The 24378-nt window shown below is 41.9% G+C and overlaps 1 protein-coding gene across 3 annotated transcripts in view; it reads right to left on the bottom strand.

Moving 5' to 3' along the window:
* Nucleotides 1-5004: 5004 nt before the first annotated feature.
* Nucleotides 5005-24378, bottom strand: part of mpp3b (MAGUK p55 scaffold protein 3b) — a 31432-nt gene continuing 12058 nt past the window's right edge. For 2 of the 3 annotated variants that reach the window (XM_036946617.2, XM_036946616.2), the window contains 18 exons: nucleotides 21770-21930; nucleotides 20581-20699; nucleotides 20177-20254; nucleotides 19896-19976; nucleotides 19132-19269; nucleotides 18672-18753; nucleotides 16845-16930; nucleotides 16631-16705; nucleotides 15818-16014; nucleotides 15429-15493; nucleotides 15091-15108; nucleotides 14809-14850; nucleotides 13126-13287; nucleotides 7996-8076; nucleotides 7576-7669; nucleotides 7162-7270; nucleotides 6699-6818; nucleotides 5005-6310 (listed from right to left, as the gene is read on the bottom strand). In XM_036946617.2, coding sequence (XP_036802512.2) covers nucleotides 6128-6310; nucleotides 6699-6818; nucleotides 7162-7270; nucleotides 7576-7669; nucleotides 7996-8076; nucleotides 13126-13287; nucleotides 14809-14850; nucleotides 15091-15108; nucleotides 15429-15493; nucleotides 15818-16014; nucleotides 16631-16705; nucleotides 16845-16930; nucleotides 18672-18753; nucleotides 19132-19269; nucleotides 19896-19976; nucleotides 20177-20254; nucleotides 20581-20699; nucleotides 21770-21806 — 1767 coding nt within the window. In that variant the 5' untranslated portion in view covers nucleotides 21807-21930 and the 3' untranslated portion in view covers nucleotides 5005-6127. Of the gene's footprint in view, nucleotides 6311-6698; nucleotides 6819-7161; nucleotides 7271-7575; nucleotides 7670-7995; nucleotides 8077-13125; nucleotides 13288-14808; nucleotides 14933-15090; nucleotides 15109-15428; nucleotides 15494-15817; nucleotides 16015-16630; nucleotides 16706-16844; nucleotides 16931-18671; nucleotides 18754-19131; nucleotides 19270-19895; nucleotides 19977-20176; nucleotides 20255-20580; nucleotides 20700-21769; nucleotides 21931-24378 lie in introns of those variants that run through there. The other variant, XR_016487198.1, reaches the window with a different exon arrangement.

Here is a 24378-nt window from a genome sequence, read left to right as displayed (position 1 = left end):
AAGACCAGAGGGGTATACTACAAACAGGATCAATGAGTTGGCCAGATGACTTTGATAAACAACCAGTAAAAGTATGTGGGTAAAATAACTGAGGAAGCCAAGCCAGTGAAAAAAGCCATATTATAACCTATGTTCTGATAATTGCGTTGTTTGCTCTATAACCCATTCGTTCATACGCCACCGTGATATTCAATAAGGCAAAGCCATCAAAAAGACAAGTCACACGGTGGCGGAATAAATTAAACTACACACACGTTTGTTTCCTCACAAAACCGGAGGGCAACACCTGTCCGTTGAAGTCCACAAAGCAAATATTGCATTCAACAATTTATATGACCTGCAACATGGTCAAGCAAGTTAATGTTTTCGACTGTTTACTACATAAATTCATTTAGAAACACTGAGTTACCTCAAATCAGGACAAAGACGACAAGAGCTCTGCCTTTGTGATTCCAGCACCATTTTAACTTAAAAATGTAAAAATCAAGTCAAGGCTATATATTCTTAGTTTAATAAACTGAAAAAATTAAGGTATCAATAACTATTTAGTTCAATCAATGTTGCTATGTATTTTGTGGCTGTCCATGGTATGCTTGTGTAAGTAAAAAATATATATATAATTTTTAAAAAGTAGACTAGTTGAACACCAATGCTATCCTCATGTTGGCAAAACGCACTGACTTTGTCATACAGTACACTTTTAGTTTTTGTTGTCATAGGTTACCTAACTAAAGTGTTTGCTAGCCTAAATTCCTGGCATTGGCAACAATGAACCAGTGAAGTTAACATGAGCCTACTTAGCTACATCTAGGCTACTTATTGAATTTCAATCATCTCAGGCCAGTGGCACAACATATTAATTTATTGTTAAATCAGAATCGCTGTCATTATCATTGGCCTGTACAGAGAATTAAGTCAACCACATGTCCAAAACCCCATCTCCATCCATGGTTTAGAAAGTTTGTCTGAAAATGTGTTTTTCTTAGGAAGTGATTTGTTTGGTCTGAAGCCAAATCCAAACTGGCCTCCCTTGGTGTTTTCCTGCACCAGATCAGCTCAACGCTGATTGGCTAATTATTACTTTTTTTTAATCAATGGAAGCCAAATGCTTGCTGGCATCAGTCAAATGCTACAGCGGCAACATCTTATACTCTTTTTGTCCAGACAGCATCAGATACATGGGCTACACATACTGAGACAGAGGCGGTGTCTCCCTTGCTCAGATGATTTCTCCGGTGAGATTCAGCGTGCAAATTTAATTGTAGTATACCTTTTTAAGGAATGCCAAGTAAGCCCTGTTTATACCTGGTGCTAACATGTGTCTTGATTTTGCCCACATTTTTAGATTTGTATAGACAAGCTTTTCCTGACCATCAACCGGGGGAATCAGATCAGGTCTCTGCCAATAAACCTCAGAATTGGGCTGCCTGTGTATACACAGCCACCCTGAGAACCCAATTCTGATTTATTTTCATATCCACATCTTTTTCTAACTTTTGTGACCCATATCAGATTTAAGCTTTCACACTGATGTAGCCTCCAAAGTAACACACAGATGCAATGCTCATTTCCTGTCACCGTTCCTTGAAATTTGGCGGTATTTATGCTAATGGAAGGTCATGTAAAAATAAAAATAAACACGTGAGAGCAAGAAAAATGAGTGTCCAGACTGAGGTCCCATATCCAATATCAGAATGGTATCAGGATTAAGATCCACATATGGATATGGTAATAAATCTGAACTCAAAAGACCAGATTCCATGTGGTGTTTAGCCATTAGGTAAAAGCTCAGATTGGCAAAACATCTAATTTGGGAGACATTTTAATACCATGTGTAGACGTGGAAAACCTTGAACAGAAACCCTATTAAAACCATGCACACTTTGTCCTGCCTGATCTTATCTACGTTCTGATTCTGACCATATTTTGTCAGCTGCTAACATATGGAATTGTTGTAAGATGGACATACCAAGGATCATTTAGCTATTTGATTTGGAATTGTAAGACCCCTTAAAGGTTTCTCCCTTCACGGCCAGTGTGGGAGGAACTGGTGCAGCCGGCAAATTAAATACCACAGCAGAGGACTGCTGTGACTGCAGATCTGACAATAATCCTACAACTAAACAGAGAATGAGTGTAAGGCCTAGATTCAATCAGATCAAGCGTTAACCGCCGACATCCGCATAGCTGATGTTTTGCCTGTGACTCTGTTGGATCTGTCAAATCATCGGTAAGCAGCCGCTTTTGATCCTTGTCACGAAGCCACAACCATCCTACTCGTGCTAAAAGTTCACAACGAGGAAGTGTGGGCTACACAGAAGTAATGACTCTAATTCAAAATCATTAAATGAAATGAGGATTTCTATCAGCCTAATCAAAGTGTAGATTACATCTCACATTCCCTTGTTTAAACTTGCAAACAGGGCTGCGTTAGATTTCTGTTAATGCAACTTTAAGTATAATGCCAGGAGCCGCTTTTGGATTTGACAGCTCTAACACAGTTCCACTTCAGACGCCGCCAAAACAACCGCTCTGCTGATGTCGGCTAAAGCGGATGTGATTAAATAGAGAGAGCGTGTGCATGTGTGTTTAATTGTCTGTATCACCTTTTGCGGCCAGTGTAGCATTGGCAGACGACTGCAGCTGTGAAGGCTGTGGTTGAGCAAATAGGGGTGTCAGATCTAACATAGAAAGGCACAATTTTCTTACGTTAACATTATTATACAACAAAACTGAGTGAGTGTGTGTGACAATTACCTGGACCACATCACACTGCTTCAGGTGTACAAGCCTCTGGAAGTTCTAGCGTGCCACTTCAACAACCACTCCCTCAATGTGAGCAAGACAAAGGAGCTGATCGTGGACTACAGAGGGTAATGCGAACGGCCCAGGACATCAATGGGCCAAGCTTCCTGCCATCAAGGACCTCTATACTAGGCGTTCAGAGGAAGGTCCAAAAAATTGTCAGACTCCAGTCACCCAAGTCATGGACTGGTCTCTCTGCTACCGCACGGCAAGCGGTACTGGAACTCCAAGTCTAGTTCCAAAAGGCTCCTTAACATCTTCTACCCCCCCCCCCCCCGAGCCATAAGAATTCTGAACAATTAATCAAATGGCCACCCAGACTATTTGCATTGACACCCTAGTAACTCCCTAGTAAGAAACCTAGAGAGGAGCCAGGCTCTGAGGGGTGGCCAGTCTACTGGCTGTGCTGGTGGAGATTATAAAATAGTACAGCCATTTACACCAGATGGTTCTTCCAGACATTTCAGCATTCATAGATGACCAGCAGGGTCAAATAATAATCACAGTTGTCTCTTCATAGTTGAGCATTTCGAAGTTGAGACAGCAGGTCTGGTAGAGAGAGACAGGATCAAACAGCAGGTCTGGGACAAGGTTGCACTTCCGGTGAGTCCTGAGCAGGCCAGGGTTCCATAGCTGCAGACAGAAACAAGATCAGCAGCACGACGAGGTGGACTGGGGACAGGGATAGCCAAGAGTCATCAGGCCAAGTAGTCCTGATGCATGGTTGTGGGCTCAGGTCCTGCATCCTTTATTTAATTTGTGTAGACTAAGCCCTAGAGGTTTTGTAATTTAGCGTACTTGTCAATCCAGATCTGAATAATTGATATCCTTTTTCACACAGTTGTGCTCGCTTCAGTGTTGCTTGCCTTGAAGCGAGCATAAAAAGGCATTTAGCCCGTCTGGTAGGCCCGCGTCACTGGGCAGCTCGCAGCTGGGTTTCGCTTTGTAGTCTGTAATAGTTTGCCCTGCTACATCAGACGAGCGTCAGAGCCGGTGTAGTAGGATTCATTCTTAGTCCTGTATTGACGCTTTGCCTGTGGGACGACATCATTGATGCACTTATTGATAAAGCCTGAGACTGAGGTGGTATACTCCTAAATGCCATTGGATGAATCCCGGAACATTCCAGTCTGTGCTAGCAAAACAGTCCTGTAGCGTAGCATCCGCGTCATCTGATCACTTGAGCGAATAAATGGCGAGGGAGATCTTTGTTCGCGTCTATGTGGGTAGAGTAAAGATGGTCTAGAGGTTTGTTTTCTGGTTACACGTGACATGCTGGTAGAAATGAGGTAAAACAGATTTAAATTTGCATGCATTAAAGTCCCCGGACACTAGGAGTGCCGCTTCTGGATGAACATTTACTTGTTTGCTTATGGCCTTATACAGCTCATTGAGCTCGGTCTTAGTGCCAGCATCGCTTTGTCGTAGTTAATACAGCTACGAAAAATATAGATCTCTCTTGGTAGGTAGTGTGGTCTACAGCTTTTCATGAGGTACTCTACCTCAGGCAAGCAATACCTCTAGACTTCCTTAATATTTGACATTGCGCACCAGCTGTTATTGCCAAATAGACACACACCAACACTCCTCATCTTACCATTTCTGTGACTCTTGCTGGGTGAAGAAATATGCACCTCTTCCAGTTTACAGTGTTCCCTATGTAAAATCAGACTGACTAGCACCACAAAACCAACCAGTGGCAAGAATTATATTACACCCGGTTTTGTTAAGAAACCCCAGACAATGCATGGGAAATGGTTTAGGGGCCTACCTCCCTGCCAGCCTTGCCTTTGTTTTACGCTCACCTGTAAACTCCACTCACTGACTTGTCACTCTAAGCTCTGCCCACTGAGCTTTCATCAAACCAATACATTTGATCTGCCAGTGCCCTGGGTGCGGAGTTGCCCTCGGAACATAACTGAACCAGTTAAACCCCTCTGGGCAGAATTCCAGGGCTCTTTCTCAATTATTATTTTCTCAATTTCTTGTCCTCTCCTGGCACCATTGAAATGGTGGAAATCTGGTCACATTGGGGACACAGTGGACGCATAAAAGACACATTTTAATACCACGAGAAGACGCAGTAAACTGTGATCAGATCCTCTTTATCAAATCAGGAAAAAAACACATGATGGTGCCAGGTGTAACCAGGGCTAGAAGGACAATGAAGAGGGTGGCCAAATCAACAGGGTCATCTTGTATCTTTAAGGAATAGATTTTATTGAATTACTTCATCACAAAGCACACAGTCCTCAGTATTATTTTGCGTTCAATGAGTAATCATTGATCATTCATAATGAAATCACATCTCCATCTTGCCCACATCTGTTATGTATAATTGGAAACCAATATTTGTACTGCATTCTGTTTGATGTTCAGTACTTACTAGACTAATCTACTGTACACATTCTAGATTATTATAGAATGCATGGCTATGATAAATAGTATATATTTTCAAGACCATTACTCTCACATGCAAGTATTATATGCTTTTTCATGGTTGTTGCCACATTGCCAATTAGGATTATTATGCTCTACTACAGATCAAGATGGCATAGCCCTACTCACAATACAGGTGAACGCTCAATAGGAGTGTGTGGATGCATTAAGTTATTGAGCTTTATTTTGGCAGATTTCTGTGGAGTCTCTGAGGCTACAATCTGTTACCCTTCCATTTGGGACTTACAGTGTCTTAGCCGCCTGATCAACAACATTTGATTACCATGCTTTAGTTCAGCCAGTATCCACAATTCCCCATTGCACATAGCCTCTATTATAAATGAAGTAAACAGGACAAGCTCATGCAATGAGGATGAAGGAATAATACACATGTTTAAACTATCCACAATTCAGCAATGCAAAATAGGCTTGATCTTGAGGTGACGGCAGCCAATACTTCTGATGCAACGTGTAAAGGCAACGACAAGTCTCTTATTAAGAGTCTGTCGAGAGCCAGGCAACCCAAACTGCTCCAGATGATTCCATCGTATTCACTTGAGTCACCACCGATAGACGTTGTCCTCGTGGAAAGGTCCCATTCCCAAGTCCCCTCGTTTTGTTCTCCACTCATCTCAATGTCAGTTTGCCACCACCAACACCATCACTCTGGCAGTGGGTAGTCTCTTGTGACTGTTAGCGTAAAGCGCATCTGAGATTTGGTTCTGGCTTGTGAGATTACGGGAGTGGTTGAACACAATGTCAGTAAAACACTTCAAAGTTCAAATCCATTCCCATTATCTCAATGTCACCCGCTAGTTTCTAATGGCCTGGATTTTAATTGTATTATATGCAATGGCCCCTCTGTAGCGCCAGGGAGTGTATGCTAGGTGGTTCGGGCCCAGCCAATAGGCACCCAGTGAACCTCTGTCTCAACCCTCTGCAAGATGTCCCGGAGTTCAACGCATGCACTGGCCAAGTCCTCCTTCACTAGTACCCGGTCCACCAGGTGGCCGTAGCGCTCGCCCATCAGCACGGCCGACTGCCTCATTTCCTGAAGGTCCTCCTCCTAACCATGGGGTCAGAGAGAGATTCAGGACGATCAGATGTTTTTAAAAGCATTGTTTTTTTACTGTTGCTACACACCTATGTATTATCAATAGGATGCGACTGCTATCCATACGAGGTTGCGTGTGTCCATAGGGTGAGTTTGACTTAAAGGTGTGGGTGGTCTATAGGATAGGTGGGTTTTCCATAGCATTGGTGTATTGATAGGGTGAATGTGTTTGTTTTTAAATGGATATTATGTCTTCAGTCTGTAGTGTGTCTGGGGAAAAGGTTATGCCTATGTGTGTGGCTATGTGTTTGGTTTGTCCTGGTTATGCAACCTGATCAGGAAAAAACTCCTGTCCCTAGTGTGGGTGTGTGTGTGTGTGTGTGTCGTGTGTGTAACTCACAGTGATGCCTACACTGAGTGACGAAGAGGAGCCGTGACGTTTGCAGTGGCTCTCATGGATACGAGGCTTCACAAATATAACATAAGGCTTAAACTCAGCCGTCCATAGGATCTTCAGTGCCTGATGGAGAGCAGAACACATTACTTGTCATGATCGTCATCCTGGACGGCACAATACACATGGTTCGGGTTAACCTCAAATGGTTTACACAGGAATAGCCTGAGACACATGCACGTTGTGCCATTTGTTGCATAACGTATAAACACTGCAAGTAGTAGTTTTGTTTTTTGTTCAGTCGATTGTGTACACGTGACTGTACTTACAATATTTTATGTGAATCTGTTGGTTGAGGTCAGTAGAGGAGGGTGGAGTAAGGAAAAGGGGAGGACCGTTCCATTCCAGCCGGTACAATGAGCCCATCGTCCCCAATTTTTCCCCTCCACTGGCTGAGATACATACATACCTCTGGTTGTACATCCACCAAGCAAATCTTATTTCGATCCAGCACACTGCGGATGGCCTCCAGACTGGTGCCATAGAAATGATCCTTGTACTCCCCATACTCTATAAAACTGAACAGACAAAACGTAGCCTAACACAACGCAGTAGAAACAACATGTCTTCATTATTGATAGATACTAAAGGGCTCTATTCAATCTGTACCGCTGAAGCGTTGCAGATTCCGCAATAGAAATGTTAAGGTCATTTCCGTTTAAGGCGGCATATGCAGTCTCAGCTATTGCGGGAACATTGCCTTTAAATTTCAATCAGGATTTAACGCTGAACTTCTGCACATTGAATTGAGCCCACAACCTTCCTTTATATATATATATTTTTAAATGAGCTAATCTATATAATGTTAGAAGCATGAACTAACATGTTGCTCTGAATGTCAGCCTCAAAGGCCTGTTTAGTGATGAAGTTGTACTCCACTCCCTCCCTCTCGTGACTCTTCTTGGCTCTAGTGGTGTCTAGGGTGGAAAGGAAATTCACAGATACAATACCAAGAAAAACATGGACACAATGCAACTTACTCTGTGTGTCTGTGTGTGAAATAAAGTCACTTGGGTGTGTGTGTGTGTATGTGTGTGAGTGAAATGTAGTCACGTGTGTATGTGTGAGTGAAATGTAGTTGTGTGTGTGTGTGTGTGTGTGTGTGTGTGTGTGTGTGTGTGTGTGTGTGTGTGTGTGTGTGTGTGTGTGTGTGTGTGTGTGTGTGTGTGTGTGTGTGTGTGTGTGTGTGTGTGTGTGTGTGTGTGTGTGTGTGTGTGTGTGTGTGTGTGTGTGTGTGACTCACGCGGCACAGCCACACCAAAGTGGCAGGGATTCTCAGCGATCACCTTCTGTTTGAGCTCATTAATTCTGGCCCCAAGGGAACCTGTGGCCAGACAGACAATGATAGAACACCTTGTTTACCAACCGTCTGAACACTTGTCGTCAAGTCTACATTACAAACAGTGCCTTGCGAAAGTATTCGGCCCCCTTGAACTTTGCGACCTTTTGCCACATTTCAGGCTTCAAACATAAAGATATAAAACTGTATTTTTTTGTGAAGAATCAACAACAAGTGGGACACAATCATGAAGTGGAACGACATTTATTGGATATTTCAAACTTTTTTAACAAATCAAAAACTGAAAAATTGGGCGTGCAAAATTATTCAGCCCCCTTAAGTTAATACTTTGCAGCGCCACCTTTTGCTGCGATTACAGCTGTAAGTCGCTTGGGGTATGTCTCTATCAGTTTTGCACATCGAGAGACTGAAATGGTTTCCCATTCCTCCTTGCAAAACAGCTCGAGCTCAGTGAGGTTGGATGGAGAGTATTTGTGAACAGCAGTTTTCAGTTCTTTCCACAGATTCTCGATTGGATTCAGGTCTGGACTTTGACTTGGCCATTCTAACACCTGGATATGTTTATTTTTGAACCATTCCATTGTAGATTTTGCTTTATGTTTTGGATCATTGTCTTGTTGGAAGACAAATCTCCGTCCCAGTATCAGGTCTTTTGCAGACTCCATCAGGTTTTCTTCCAGAATGGTCCTGTATTTGGCTCCATCCATCTTCCCATCAATTTTAACCATCTTCCCTGTCCCTGCTGAAGAAAAGCAGGCCCAAACCATGATGCTGCCACCACCATGTTTGACAGTGGGGATGGTGTGTTCAGCTGTGTTGCTTTTACGCCAAACATAACGTTTTGCATTGTTGCCAAAAAGTTCAATTTTGGTTTCATCTGACCAGAGCACCTTCTTCCACATGTTTGGTGTGTCTCCCAGGTGGCTTGTGGCAAACTTTAAACAACACTTTTTATGGATATCTTTAAGAAATGGCTTTCTTCTTGCCACTCTTCCATAAAGGCCAGATTTGTGCAATACACAACTGATTGTTGTCCTATGGACAGAGTCTCCCACCTCAGCTGTAGATCTCTGCAGTTCATCCAGAGTGATCATGGGCCTCTTGGCTGCATCTCTGATCAGTCTTCTCCTTGTATGAGCTGAAAGTTTAGAGGGACGGCCAGGTCTTGGTAGATTTGCAGTGGTCTGATACTCCTTACATTTCAATATTATCGCTTGCACAGTGCTCCTTGGGATGTTTAAAGCTTGGGAAATCTTTTTGTATCCAAATCCGGCTTTAAACTTCTTCACAACAGCATCTCGGACCTGCCTGGTGTGTTCCTTGTTCTTCATGATGCTCTCTGCGCTTTTGACGGACCTCTGAGACTATCACAGTGCAGGTGCGTTTATATGGAGACTTGATTACACACAGGTGGATTGTATTTATCATCATTAGTCATTTAGGTCAACATTGGATCATTCAGAGATCCTCACTGAACTTCTGGAGAGAGTTTGCTGCACTGAAAGTAAAGGGGCTGAATAATTTTGCACGCCCAATTTTTAAGTTTTTGATTTGTTAAAAAAGTTTGACATATCCAATAAATGTCGTTCCACTTCATGATTGTGTCCCACTTGTTGTTGATTCTTCACAAAAAATACAGTTTTATATCTTTATGTTTGAAGCCTGAAATGTGGCAAAAGGTCGCAAAGTTCAAGGGGGCCGAATACTTTCGCAAGGCACTGTAGACAGACATGTTTACAGTGCAGATCAGTAGAGGCTAGTCCAGGTAGGAAGGACCTCCCTTGTAAATGAGACTCAAATGAGACTCATGAAACAGGACTACCTTTCTAAATGTCTCTATAAGGGAGTGTGATAATGTCAGTAGCGGTCGGTGCCGTTGAAGATGAGGGAGGGCGATTATTGTTTTATGAGCATGGCCTTATTTCTATTACAGCATATTGGATAACTGTCATTCACATTCCATTCACCCAGTTCAAAGTAACATTGATAGGTTTAGGCTACTACATGATACTCTAATTTTCCCTATACCCATCATGAGGATGATAAAAACTAGCCTATGAATGAACGTTTACAACGTAGGTGCACAGGTCGAGAGAAAAATGTGAGTAATCAAGGTGACAGAGACACATTCAATACCGCTTTGCACACTCTTGCCTGTATCTAGCTGATCTAGGATGTAAAAATGTGTCCAACTGTTGCAAACGAGAGTTTCTATTGGACAAATTCAGGTATGTTTATCCCCGTTTGATTCTGTTTAAAGAAAGTTTTTCAACAGAATCAGCTGAAGGAATAGACCCCTGATCACACACAAACACTGTTCACTTTCATAGCAGCCACGTACAAACAGCATAATCACATAATTCCTTCTCGCATCTACGTGCTCTCCTCCTTTCACCTTTTCCCTTCGCTTGTGGACTTCAGTGCACAACAAATCAGCTGTCTGTGACCAGGAGAAAACACTGTTCCAAGCCAAACCTTCATATCATAACCGCTACACACAGCCTACATCATTGTCACCATATTCACTAACGCCATATTCACCAACGCCATAGTCAACATAGCTACGAGAACTATCGCGTTAGTAAACCCGCTACCATCATGCAGTACAATGCTTACCTTGACTTGGAAAAGTTCCAGTGTTGGATAGCTATAACCAGCTAGCTAACATAGCATCTCTTTTTCTTCGAGCCGGGTGTTTGAGTAAGCTAAACTAGCTAGCTGCATTCGCAAGCTAAGTGAAAGTGAAAAAGATACGACATTGCTCTCTCTTTTGCTCTCTCGCTTCTCCTTCATTTTTGAAGAGTTCAAAACTGTTCAACTATTGTCTTTCTCTCTCTTTGAGTCAACTACTCACCACATTTTATGAACTGCAGCAGCTACCTAGCTGTAGCTTATGCTTTCAGTACTGATTCTGTGATTGTGTGGACAACATATCAGTTCATGCTGCAAGAGCTCTGATGGGTTGGAAGATGTCCTCTGGCAGTTGTCATAATTACTGTGTAAGTCTATGGAAGGGGGTGAGAACCATGAGCCTCCTAGGTTTTGTATTGAAGTCAATGTACCCAGAGGAGGATGGAAACTAGCAGTCCTACGGCTACACCATGGTGCTACACTACACTACTAATTTTTTGGTGACATTTGAAAATGTTTAGTATTATCTAAAAAGGATAACTTTTGCAATGTAACTTTTTTTTATTTATTTTTATTTATGAAATTCACTTAGGAGGATGGTCCTCCCCTTCCCACTCTGAGGAGCCGCCACTGGGTAATGTACATTTTTGATTGTTGTAGGTATTAATAAAGCTTTCAATGACAAGCACACACAATTCAACCGATCAGCTAAGTTTCCTCAATAAAACAATGGCAGTATTTATTCAGTACCAGTCAAAAGTTTGGACCCACCTACTCTTCCAGGGTTTTTCTTTGTTTTTACTTTTTTCTACATTGTAGAATAATAGTGAAGACATCAAAACTATGAAATAACACATGGAATCATGTAGTAACCAAAAAAGTGTTAAACAAATCAAAATATATTTTATTTTTGAGATTCTTCAAAGTAGCCACTCTTTGCCTTGATGACAGCTTTGCATACTCTTGGCATTCTCTTAAACAGCTTCATGAGGTTGTCACCTGGAATGCATTTCAATTAACAAGTGTGCTTTGTTAAAAGTTCATTTGTGGAATTTCTTTCCTTAATGTGTTTGAGCCAAGCAGTTGTGTTGTGACAAGGTAGGGGGTATACAGAAGATAGCCCCATTTGGTTAAAAAAAACATGTTTATATTATGGCAAGAACAGCTCAAATAAGAAAAAAGAACGACAGTCCATCATTACTTTAAGACATGAAGGTCAGTCAATCTTCAAGTGCAGTCGCAAATACCATCAAGTGCTATGATGAAATTGGTTATCATGAGAACCGCCACAGGAAAGGAAGCTCAGAGTTACTTTTGCTGCAAAGGATAAGTTCATTAGAGTTAACTTCACCTTAGATTGCAGGCCAAATAAATGCTTCACAGAGTTCAAGTAACAGACACATCTCAACATCAACTGTTCAGAGGAGACTGCGTGAATCAGGCCTTCATGGTCTAATTGTTGCAAAGAAACCACTAAAGGACACCAATAAAAAGAAAAGACTTGCTTGGGCCAAGAAACACGAGCAATAGACATTAGACCGGTGGAAATCTGTCCTTTGGTCTGATGAGTGCAAATTTGCGATTTTTGGTTCCAACCGCCGTGTCTATGTGAGACGCAGAGTAGGAAAACAGATGATCTCCGCATGTGTGGTTCCCACCGTGAAGCATGGAGGAGGAGGTGTGATGCTGCTTTGCTGGTGACACTGTCATGATTTATTTAGAATTCAAGTGTTAACCAGCTTGCCACACTTAACCAGCATGGCTACCACAACATTCTGCAGTGATACGCCATCCCATCTGTTTTGCACTTAGTGGGACTCTAATCTGTTTTTCAACAGGACAGTGACCCAAAACACACCTTCAGGATGTGTAAGGGCTACTTGACCAAGGAGGAGAGTGATGGAGTGCTGCATCAGATGACCTGGCCTCCCCAATCACCTGACCTCAACCCAATTGAGACGGTTTGGGATGAGTTGGAGCGCAGAGTGAAGGAAAAGCAGCCAACAAGTGCTCAGCATATGTGGGAACTCCTTCAAGACAGTTGGAAAAGCATTCCTTATGAAGCTGAGAGAATGCCAAGAGTGTGCAAAGCTGTCATCAAGGCAAAGCGTGGCTACTTTGAAGAATATAAAATATATTTTGTTTTGTTTAACACTTTTTTTGGTTACTACATGATTCCATTTGTGCTACTTCATAGTTTTGATGTCTTCACTATTATTCTACAAAGTAGAAAACAGTAAAAATAAAGAAAACCCCTTGAATGAGTAGTGTCCAAACTTTTGACTGGTACTGTATATATAGAGAGTATATTTTTAACACAACTAGCTAACATTATGGATTGGTAAGTTCAGAAATGCTAAATCTTATACCTGTAGTTCAATATATCCCAAGACCATAGTCCACTTGACACTAATAAACTAAAAGAGCCCTTATGTCCTTTACCTATCAGCACCACTAGGCGAGGCCTCTCGCTGGGGCGGGGCTGGTAGCGTGTCACTTCCTCATAGATTAGGAAGTCCAGCAGGGCCGAGTCTGGAGTGCGAGACTCTCCCGGGGACCCCTGTCGATCTTTTCTACTCAGACAGAAACTTCTGCGTAGACCAGCTGAGGTAACAGTCACACGAAAAGACAGACAAATATGAGGGACAGACAGATACAAAACGCAAGAAAGAGCACTTAACACTTTAGTCTGGGTGCCTAAAATGAACACTTCAACCTTTTTGCTGGGTGCCTGACTGTTTTTTAAATTAAATAACACAACATTGATGATTCATAGATGATTCATAACTTGCAAAAGCAGAGACAAACTAACACTCAGGCTAAATTCACAGTATAATTTAGAGAGAAGCTTTTTTCAGAAAAGGCTTCTAATCACAAAACGTTAGTTGTCTGATCAAAGGGCTCCAGATAAAATGATCAATTCCACTCTCCCCCCCAAAAAATATATGGAAGGAAAAAGCAACATAACACAACACTACGACGTGAATAAAAGTCTGTAATGGTACCTGAGTACAAATCCCAGGAAAAAGCATGGCCACAGGAAGCAGGGGTCGCTTTACTCTTATTGGGAAAAACTACAACTAGCATTAGACCACCACTCAACCAGCCCCCATGTCTGATATGGTGCAGCAAAAGAGCAGATCAGCTTGGTCGAGTTAGCCATGAGTCCAACGCAAGGCCTCTTTAAAGACAAGCACCAATGGACAAAAACACAAGAAGCACCTATAGCTTAAAGTATAAAATAACGGAAGCACTCTCTGTACACAATATAGTTTAAAGAAAGCTGCTCCTCTGCACAGTGAGGCGCAAACGCCAAGCACCACAAAAGTTCACAGCAATGGCGCTCAACAAAAGGCCACAGAGCATACTGAAAGTAGACAAGAAGCACACAATGCTAATAGCACTAACACATTGCTAACAGTTTGTTGAATTGGATGTGGATTATTTTCCCCATAGGAGCACAACATTAATTCAACCAACCACAATTGAAACGGAATTGACCCAACTCTGTTCAAGAAACCAAAAAGGAGATGGCAAAAGTGTTCAGCAGCATTAAGCCATAGTAAGACCCTTCTAACATAGTATGAAAGGTGGATCCTGTATTAGCAATTAGCAAAGCAGTAGAGATACTAGCTAGAAAGGTGGATGTGGGTTTGAGGACCGGGGAGTGCAGCAGAGTTGTCATATAGGCCACGTTCGAGGCCACCCACATTGCAGGTAACCACTTCAATATGATAATGTAATCTGATGCACGACTGCAATGAATATGATGTATTCAATCATCGGTTAATGTGTGCAGTGCGACTGCTTTGCAGGCGGTCTGAAACATGGCCATAGTCACAAGGAAGGGAAAGGTCAAGGTAAAGGAGATGGTGGTGTGATGGAGATCTTGTAAACCTTCACTTAAACTCTCAAAAGGGGACTAGAGCTGCATAGTAAAGACCTCATAAGGGTAAATAATGTTGTCATAATGCATTCATTTGAACAAAATTTGTTTCAACAGCCCACATCGACCTTTCAGTGAATGGATTAGCTTAGCCGCGAGGCTAGGTAAAGCTTGGCTTTAGCGTCGGGGCTAAAAATGAAGCGTGTTGGTGAGTGGAGCTTAGTCCGTGATGCCCTCACCTATGTCTTGTCCACTCTGAGAGCCCTCACTGTCACAGTCTGCTGTAGGGAGGCAAGCAGGGAGAGAAGACAGGGTGAGAGGGGGAGGGTAAGGAGGGAAGGGGTGTGTGTACTGTGGAGGTTTCTGAAGAGTCCAGGAGGGGGGGGGGGGGGGGGTTAGGGTGGTAAAGCAAAGCAGGCAGGTGTGTTACAGGTATTGGGTCAAGGAAGGTAGGCAAAGAAAATAACATTCGACAAGTGTCTGTATGTGTCTGTGTGTGTGTGTGTGCTCTCTCCACCTACCTCTTTCAGCCGGATCATCTGAGGTGAGCAGTAAGGGGGGGGGATAAAGATACTCAGACAGATAAAGATATGAGAGGACAGTTATATTACCCTTTGTTTGCCCACCTACAGATTTGTTGTCATATTTGCTTCCGAACTGGATAAAAGGATTAACCCTTGGAGGATCATTTTAAAATCCCTCCTCTCTTTTGATATCCTTAATCTTTTTTTCTCTTTCTCTACAAAAAGCATACGAATTTCTAGAATGCAAATAATACAATGCAGACTAAACTGTTTTTTATTACTAATGGTGTAAAATATAAGTGATCCTTGGGAATCAGTGTATTGAGAGAGCTTACATGTGGGTGTTTTCGGTGACACAGGCGCCTGGTAAGTGCCCATCTTTATTCTGTATTTAAGACGCCTGGGAGAGGTGTAGATGGGATAAAAATCCCTCAAAGTTAAAGTAGACTCGGCAATTTGACATAATCATACACAGCGAGGTGACTTCCAGTTTATAGAAAATCAACAATAACAAAATTCTAATCTGCCAAGACTAACACGACGGGCTCTTCCCAATATCATTGGCAATTATATCCCAAAAATGCAGAATACAAATATATTCCTCAAATTAAAGGTAAATTCAGCAATAGGACATCATATACAGCAGGGCCCCTTAAGTAAGTTGTCCATTATTTTGTACTCTTTAAAGTTTAAACCATTCTAAAAAAAAATCAGTCTTGCCTACCTCTCCTGAAACTGTGTAGAGGGGATTAGGGCGGCCCTCAGGTTGCTGTCGCCCACTCTCTTGGCCTGCCACCAGGTGGCATCGTCCTGGCTCACCACCTGCAGGATATCCCCCCGCTTGAAAGGAAGTCCCGCCTCCTGGCAGGGCGTGGCCTTGTCCTCAAAGGGGGTGTAGTCAAACAGGGCCCTCAGGTAGACCTAGTACAGGAAGAACAGGGTTCAAATCATGACAGGGGTCATTCTAAAGAGAAGAAGAGGTGCATCTCTCACCACAATTAAAATATGTCTTATTTGAACTTAAATTTAAGGAGGAGATGGGTTTTTTAACCCCTTTTTCGTTTGCCTTTTAAACTCTCATCATATTGTTTTGTATTTTCTTGTGTGCCAATAAATAAATAGCATGAGCTGGCACACACCCAGAGAAAATGATTTTGTGTAGAGGTGCTGACTATATAAACTCCCAGTCATTTATTTATTGGGTAAAGCACCAACGTTTCGGCATCACTGTGCCTTCAAGTTGGTGTTTTACCCAATAAATTACTGGGAGTTTATATATCTTTATTTATTTTTTATAGCTGCCAATAAATAAATAAAAGTGTAGCCTTCTGGCCATCAATGGCCTTCATAATGTTTTGACTGTCAATGGACTACGAACATCCCTCAGAATGTTCGTATTACATAGAAGTATGCCTTGTAATTCCGTGGCTGGATACTCTCATAACAAATCCGGGTTGTGTTCAGCAGGGAGAAAACGTTTTCACACTACCTGAACTGGGGGCAATAAGAATGTACAGTTTTGGTGATCCCTCCTCACCTTGCTCTCCTTCAGCCTATCTTCCTCCGCAACGGCAGGGATGATCTTCAAAGTGATGGAGCCTTGTGACTGGGACTGGTTAAATAGAAGTCAGAAGGATAAAGCATGTGGCTAAAATGACCTTGATAATCAATTACTGCAGTCATCAATGAAAACAATGATAGCCTGTATAGTAGCTAGATTAGCGAGCATTCGAGCAAAGCTTTACACCTACCAGAATCTGACTGATCTCATCTGGTCTTTTGTGAATGATCAGGTTCCCGTTGACCTCTCGAAGTTCGTCTCCCACATGCACCAGACCTTGAGGCAAGCAGACAGACAGACAGACAGACATGAAACAACACAAGCAGTACCAGTCAGTCAAACACCAACATGTGCATTTACTTTCTAAAATATATGAGCTAAACAAAACACAGACACAGTCGATAACGTTTCCATGGCAATGGCAGTGACCAGCTTTGACTGCAACCCCTCTCAGTAATAATCTGCAAAATGCAATCTTGTGGCACACGCCTAATCTGAAGGATTTTATGTCTAGTCCATATTGAGTAGTGACCTGTTTGATTTATGTGAGGCCGTGACATATAATCCCTTCTCCTATCAGCATTTCAATATTTGTTCAACTTCAAATTTGGGTATAAATCTGAAGATCTTCCTTCTCTGTCTTCGGAATGTCGTGGTTGAGAGAGATGGACTTGCTGCGTTGAGTCCTCCAGTTTGACTTAAACCAAGAAGTTAGACTTTCGAGGTGAGGACTTTTTGACCATGAATAACCTTCATTATGTTGTAATAGGTTGGGATGCTGTAGGGTTGAGTTGAGTAAAGTGGAACTGTAGTTCCAGCCAGATCTCATAGAATAGACCGAACATAGTCAATTTAAATCCGGCACACTCAAATTAGTATGATATGAAGCGTTTGGTATTGTTAGGTTCTAAATGAACCGTGTAAAGACTCACGGACGATTGTTAAAGCTCAAACCAAGTTTATACACCCAAAGGGTCAGACAGCTGACCAGACAAAGACATGTTCCCACCAGTATATAAACCCTAATTTGGGTGAAATCTCCTCCTTCCCTCTATAAACATTACATATGTATTTCTAGGCAGGAAGTTAAGTGATGTGGGTAATAAGCTCCCTTAATCTGACCTGACCTCGGCCCCCCAGTAACCGCAACCATTTGATTGCCTTTCCTTTACTCAGAACATTCCAAGCCCATGGCTCATATCCGACCTTAATTGACTCCACCGTACACATTCCTCCTACAGATAATCGTTTTCTTTTGGCGTCGAAACCAGACTGTGGCCCTTCTCATTTCCATAGGATACCTGATGATTAACAGAATTTCAAGTTTAGAAGTCAGAACCCATCAGTATGGTTACATAGGACAGAAGGTTGCTTAAGGCTGGTTGGTCAGGATGGGTGGGCGTATAACGCGAACGTCTAGCAACCCAAAGGTTCCGTGTTTGAATCTCCACACAGACAACTTAAGCATTTTAGCAACTTTGGAACTACTTGCTACTTTTTAGCTACTTTGCAACTACTTAGCATGTTAGCTAACCCTTTAGCCTAACTCCTAATCCTTTAATCTAACTCCTAACCCTAAACTTAACCCTAGCTAACGTTAGCCACCTAGCTAATGTTAGCCACAACAAAATGGAATTAGTAACATATACTTTTTGCAAATTCGTTACAAATTGTACGAATTGCAATTTGTAACATATTGTACGAATTGTAATTCATAACTCATCATAGGATGGACATCCACACATTAATACATACCATACGAAATACTAATACGTATCATACTAATTGGCGTGTCTCGGATTTATATTTACTATGTTACGTCTACCCCTGAGTCCAGGTTGGTAGTTTATGAGGGTGAGTATGAATGTGGATGAAAAATGGAGGAGGTAGGGTACTTTGGTGGTGTCGGTATGGGGAAGGATCTAAGATATGGTTGGTGCAGTACCATATGAGGGGTAGGGCAGTGAGGGTTTGTGCTGTGTGTGTGTACACGTGCTTACACATGCTGCTCTCTTACCACTGCGGTCCGCAGCCCCTCCCCTCATGATCCTGGCCACTATTACAGCCCCCGTCACCTCATCCCTGCGGATGGTCGCCCCCTGGAAAATTTCACCAGGTGATGCGCTTAATTATTGCTCCCACTTAACTAGGTCACAGACACTTAACTAGCTCGCAGACACTTAACTAGCTCACAGACACTTAACTAGCTCGCAGACACTTAACTAGCTCACAGACACTTAACTAGCTCACAGAAGACTATCGCAAAGCATGACACATTCCTACTTATAGCCTTTCAAATTCTAAATGGTTATGCATATTATATTTTAAATTTACCACTGGCCTCTCAAAATGAATTTCCATGAAATGAGGGTCAGAATCTCATGCACCCACAATAAAGTATTGTAACGTATATTGTAAGCTAACGTAAATTGTACTGTATATTGTATCATATCACATCATATCCTATCAAGACTCACCAGGGGCTCCTTGTTCTTCACCAACCGGACGATCTTCACAGACTCTTCCTCCAGCTCGTCGTCCACTTCGTCTGGCAGCGGGGGCAGCACGGGGTCAAAGTTCTTCTGGGCCACCGTGTCATGTGCTGCCAGGATAGCCTATAGGTCAAAGAGAGACAGACCATAGTGAGATGGGACACATCCTAAACAATGACGATGATAATAAATATTTTGTTTCCACTAAAACTGAGTGGGACAGACAATCCATCAATTCAATGAGCAAGGCACGGAAAGAGAGAAAGGATGAAAGAGAGGCACAAAGAAATTGAGACTGAAGAACCTTGAGAAGAGATTGAAAGAGAGAGACAAAATTCCCCCGGCTATTGTGCAAACGAGCGGGTATAATGAAGATATTACTATACTAATGTCATGAGCTGTGATTTCTTCCCTAGCTGTTTGAAATAAAAAGCCATTCAATTGAGCATAATGACCTTGATTAATGTGACTGAAGAGGACTGTCTGTGGCTACGTCTGAAATGGCACCCTATTCCCGACGTAGTGCACTACCTTTTCACAATATGTAAGGAATAGGGTGCCATTTGGGACTCAGCCTGTGTCGGGGCTGTAAAAAGGCTTAGTGCTTGCTTTTGATGATGTTGAAGAGATAAAAAACATGAGAGAGACGTGTGTGTGTGTGTGTGTGTGTGTGTGTGTGTGTGTGTGTGTGTGTGTGTGTGTGTGTGTGTGTGTGTGTGTGTGTGTGTGTGTGTGTGTGACATGTGTACCTTGAGATGAGGAGCACTCAGAAGCAGAAGCAGTTCCCTCTCATCACCTTCCATCGGTCCATTCTGAATCTCCTCGGCCAACTGTCAACCACAGCATTAGGATGTCATCATAAGTAGGCCTAAGACATATTGCTGGTGACTCAACACAACTGAATATATCTGCCTCCATCTTCACTGACATTTATTAACTGGGTAGGTGACAGCAAAGTTCCAGGAGGCATCCACCAGATCTTCTTCACCTGCCCTGTGTTTTCAACTCAGTGGGTTGTGGATGTACTTACATCCTCTGCCAGACAGGAGGCGCTGTGGAGAACTGGAGTAGGGCTCTGCCGCTCATACTGTCGCAACTTCTCATGGATCTGTGGTACAACACATCAGAGGCTGGTGGGAGGAGCTATAGGAGGACGGGCTCATAGTAATGGCTGAAATGGTATCAAACACATCAAGCATATGGAAACCACGTTTGTTCCGTTAATTCAATTCCAGACATTACAACGAGCCCGTCCTCCTATAACTCCTCCCACCAGCCTTCTCTGCAACGCATATAGTATGAAGATCAAATTTAGCCGGACTTGCCTATAAGACCTGAAGACTTAAGTTAGCTCCCAGAGCCTAGGCTACACAACATTAACACAACTTTGAACCCAGTGGGTTACATCAGGGGGACAAATCTTTAGGGTTGTACCTTCATCAGATACGCCAGGCTCTTCTCGCTGAAGACATCCTTGAGGAACACCAGGTCTTCTTTGTGTTTGGCATCAGGGTGGAGCTGAGAGGTGAGAAGGGCCAGAGTCTCATGCAACCCTACAGTGAGAAAAGCATGATGCATTACAGGGCAACAGTGGTGGAAAAAGTACCCACTTGTCATACTTGAGTAAAAGTAAAGATACCTTTAATAGAAAATGACTCAAGTAAAAGTAAAAGTCACCCAGTAAAATACTACTTGAGTAAAAGTCTAAAAGTATTTGGTTAAAAATATACTTAAGTATCAAAAGTAAAAGTATTAATTTATTCAAATGTCTTATATTAAGCAAACCAGACCGTGAAATGTTATTTAAAAATATATATATATTTACGGGTAGCCAGGGCCACACTCCAACATTCAGACATAGTTTACAATTGAAGCATGTGTGTTTAGTGAGTCTGCTGGATCAGAGGCATTAGGGATGACCAGGGATGTTCTCTTGATAAGTGTGTGAATTAGACCATTTTTCGTGTCCTGCTAAGCATTCAAAATGTAACGAGTACTTTTGGATGTCAAGGAAAATGTATGGAGTAAAAAGTATAATATTTTCTTAAGGAATGTAGTGAAGTAAAATTAGTCAAATGTATAAATAGTAAAGTAAAGTACAGATACCCCCAAAAAAACTACTTAAGTCAAAATACTTTAAAGTACTACTTAAGTACTTTACACCACTACCTCCTCTGCCATGAAGGTGAAAACCTCTTGGCAGAGGCTGTACCTTATAGACCTTTTCATATTGCATGCTGTAGCCCAGTGCTACTCACAATTAATATTCAAATTAGGGGACAACAGAACTCTGTGATTGGCTGGCCCCAAAAAAGCTGGTACTAAGAAGAGCACTCTTAGCTCCCAAGCGGCAGGGGGCTCCCGAGTGGTGCAGCGGTCTAATGCACTGCATCTCAGTGCAAGAGGCGACACTACAGTCACTGGTTTAAATCCAGGCTGAATCACATGCAGCCGGGGTTGGGCAGAGCACAATATGCCCAGCGTCGTCTGGGTTTGGCTGGGGTAGGCCGTCATTGTAAATAAGAATTTGTTCTTACCTGACTTGCCAAGTTAAATAAAAAATACAAAATAATGTAGTAACATGAACATTATACATGAGTCTTAGCCATATGTCTGCCCTTACCTGTGCTTCCAGAGAGTTGAGGCATGGCTTCAATCATTTAGAAGCTGGAAGGGCCAGCTAGTGTAGACTCAGGATGGACAGAAAAGGAAGATAGAGTTGCTGGAGCTTCTTTCTCTGCCTCCTTTTTCTTATTATCCAGATTTATAACCCGGCTGTCAATCCTACAGGAAAAAAAACAACAAAACAAACTGCTATCTCTTCTTAAATGTAACTAAATGTAATCGAAAATGTAATCTACGTAAACCCCAAAAGTAATTATTGAGCCATTAACAATAGTAATGTTGCACACTCCAAGAAAGGATAAAATCCCACCTTTCTGGTAAAAACAAATGTAAAGGAATTGCTGAGGTGTAGTCATTTTTGAGGACCCAAGTTCAAGTACAAAGTGCAAATATGAAATATTTTATATGATGTATTTCCTATTCAACAAAACTATGAATTATGCTTGAAAATATGTTTTATCTAAATATAGTATAATTAATTTCTAAAACGACTAACTATAATATTTCACCTTCCTGTAAAATACATAATTTGTACATTTAGTGTTAGAGAAAATGTGCATACTTTCTAAAGGTCTCTTGATCAAAAAGTCTGCCCCCATCACTGTGAACTTCTCACAGAACTAAAGATTGGCATCCTGGCATTCATCTCATATTAATCTTGTCCGTCTATGACAAATGATTGACACTTATGTAGTTCTGTCCTTGAGCTATTCTTGTCTATTAATGTTCTGAATTATGTCATGTTTTGTGTGGACCCCAGGAAAAGTAGCTGCTGCTTTCGCAACAGCTAATGGGGAACCTAATAAAATACCTAAAATAACAAATACTAAACAACATGTTTGTTTAAAATCTAATTTAATTATTTTAGATTACTGGCTATAAAACGATCCACAGTGCTACAGTGATGAAACCACTCTCTCCTGATGTGTTACGATGTAAGGACTCCAGGCATAAGTGGCGGCAGGTAGCTTAGTGGTTAGAGCGTTGGACCAGTAACCGAAAGTTTGCTAGATCGAATCGCTAAACGGACAAAGACCTGTTCTGTTCTGCTCCTGAACAAGGCAGTTAACCCACTGTTCCTAGGCTGTCATTGTAAATAATAAATTGTTGTTAGTGGCAATGACGTAGGTTTCAGCCAGGAGTTGATTGACAGTCGGAAGAGCAAATGAAATGGTAGGAGGGACATCCCAGCTTCAAGTGGTGTCAGATTTCACATTCTGCTCCACACAGGCAGAAGATACATACTCTTGTGTCCATGAGAATCAGGGCTACTGCACATAACGATTTATAAGCGAAAATGTCGATGAGAACCGGTACTCGACCACGCAGGTCCCCAAAATAGGGGACTTTACTTTGCAAGCAGTTTTTTTTATTACTAAGGTCCAATGCAGTTGTTTTTAATTTTTTTAATCTCAATTTCAAAATAATTTATGGGTAACACTTTCTACAGCAAGAATATTCTAGGACTTTCTGGGAGTGGTCTGAGTGGGGAGGGGAAACTGAAAATTAGATGTTATTGGCAGAGAGGTTTGGAACTCTCTTATTGGTCTAATTTACTGCATGGGGATGTCACCCATGGAAGGCCAAAACTCCATCCCACCAAAGCAGGCTGAAATGTCAGGTAGTCTTTGTTAAACAGCTCTTACACTAAAAAGGCATTATCATTATTTTGACAATTTCACAGTGTTATTTCACACCATCCAAAGTAGTATGCTAATATAGACACTGGAGCGTAGCCATTTCCTCACGCGCGACATAGTCAACCTGAGAAATAAGTGTGGGAGGTCAGGAAACTCCTTATCACCTTCTTTCATGGAAACGTCAGTCCATTCTCCATCATACAGCCTGCAGTGATTGACACTAACTGTGTGTGTGTGTGTGTGTGTGTGTGTGTGTGTGTGTGTGTGTGTGTGTGTGAGAGACACCACCCCGTGCTGAACCAAAAAAAGCAGTTGGAAACGAGACTAAAAACTGTTACTATTCCCTGTTACGTATATGGTTGACCTTTCTTATCTGTTAATAATATTTTATTTATTTATTTGATCATTAAAAGTGCATTAAAGGCTCTGGTTTACTATGGTGTACCTAAAAAAATACATTATTGAGGACAATATACAATAAAGCCCAAAAGCTTATTTCCATTGTGGTCCTCTAAATACCAAATTAACGTTTTTGGCTGATTTGTATGTGTTATCTATCCTTGGTAATCATGTGTGTAATCCTCTAGATGGTGCTGAAAAAATCTGTAGAAAACGACACCATGACATCTTTTTCCACCATGGAAATTGACTCACAGATAACAGAAGGGCGCTCTGTGTGTGTGTGCTCTGTGTGTGTGTGTGTGTGTGTGTGTGTGTGAAAGAGGGAGAGAGATTGTGTGTGTGTGTGTGTGTGTGTGTGTGTGTGTGTGTGTGTGTGTGTGTGTGTGTGTGTGTGTGTGTGTGTGTGTGTGTGTGAGAAAGAGGGAGAGAGATTGTGTTTGTGTGTGTGCATGTGTGTGACTGAAGGTGTGTGTGTGTAACCTGCATTACATGATTATCCTGTATTATAAACAAAAGCACGCATCAATCTTATCCATTAACTTACAAACCCAAACAACATAATCAT

The sequence above is a fragment of the Oncorhynchus mykiss genome, chromosome 16 (genome assembly GCF_057628025.1).
Source record: "Oncorhynchus mykiss isolate SJ-2025 chromosome 16, ASM5762802v1, whole genome shotgun sequence".
Lineage (NCBI taxonomy): Eukaryota > Metazoa > Chordata > Actinopteri > Salmoniformes > Salmonidae > Oncorhynchus > Oncorhynchus mykiss.
Note: the sequence above shows the minus strand (reverse complement) of the source record. Positions and strands in the feature narration are given on the sequence as shown.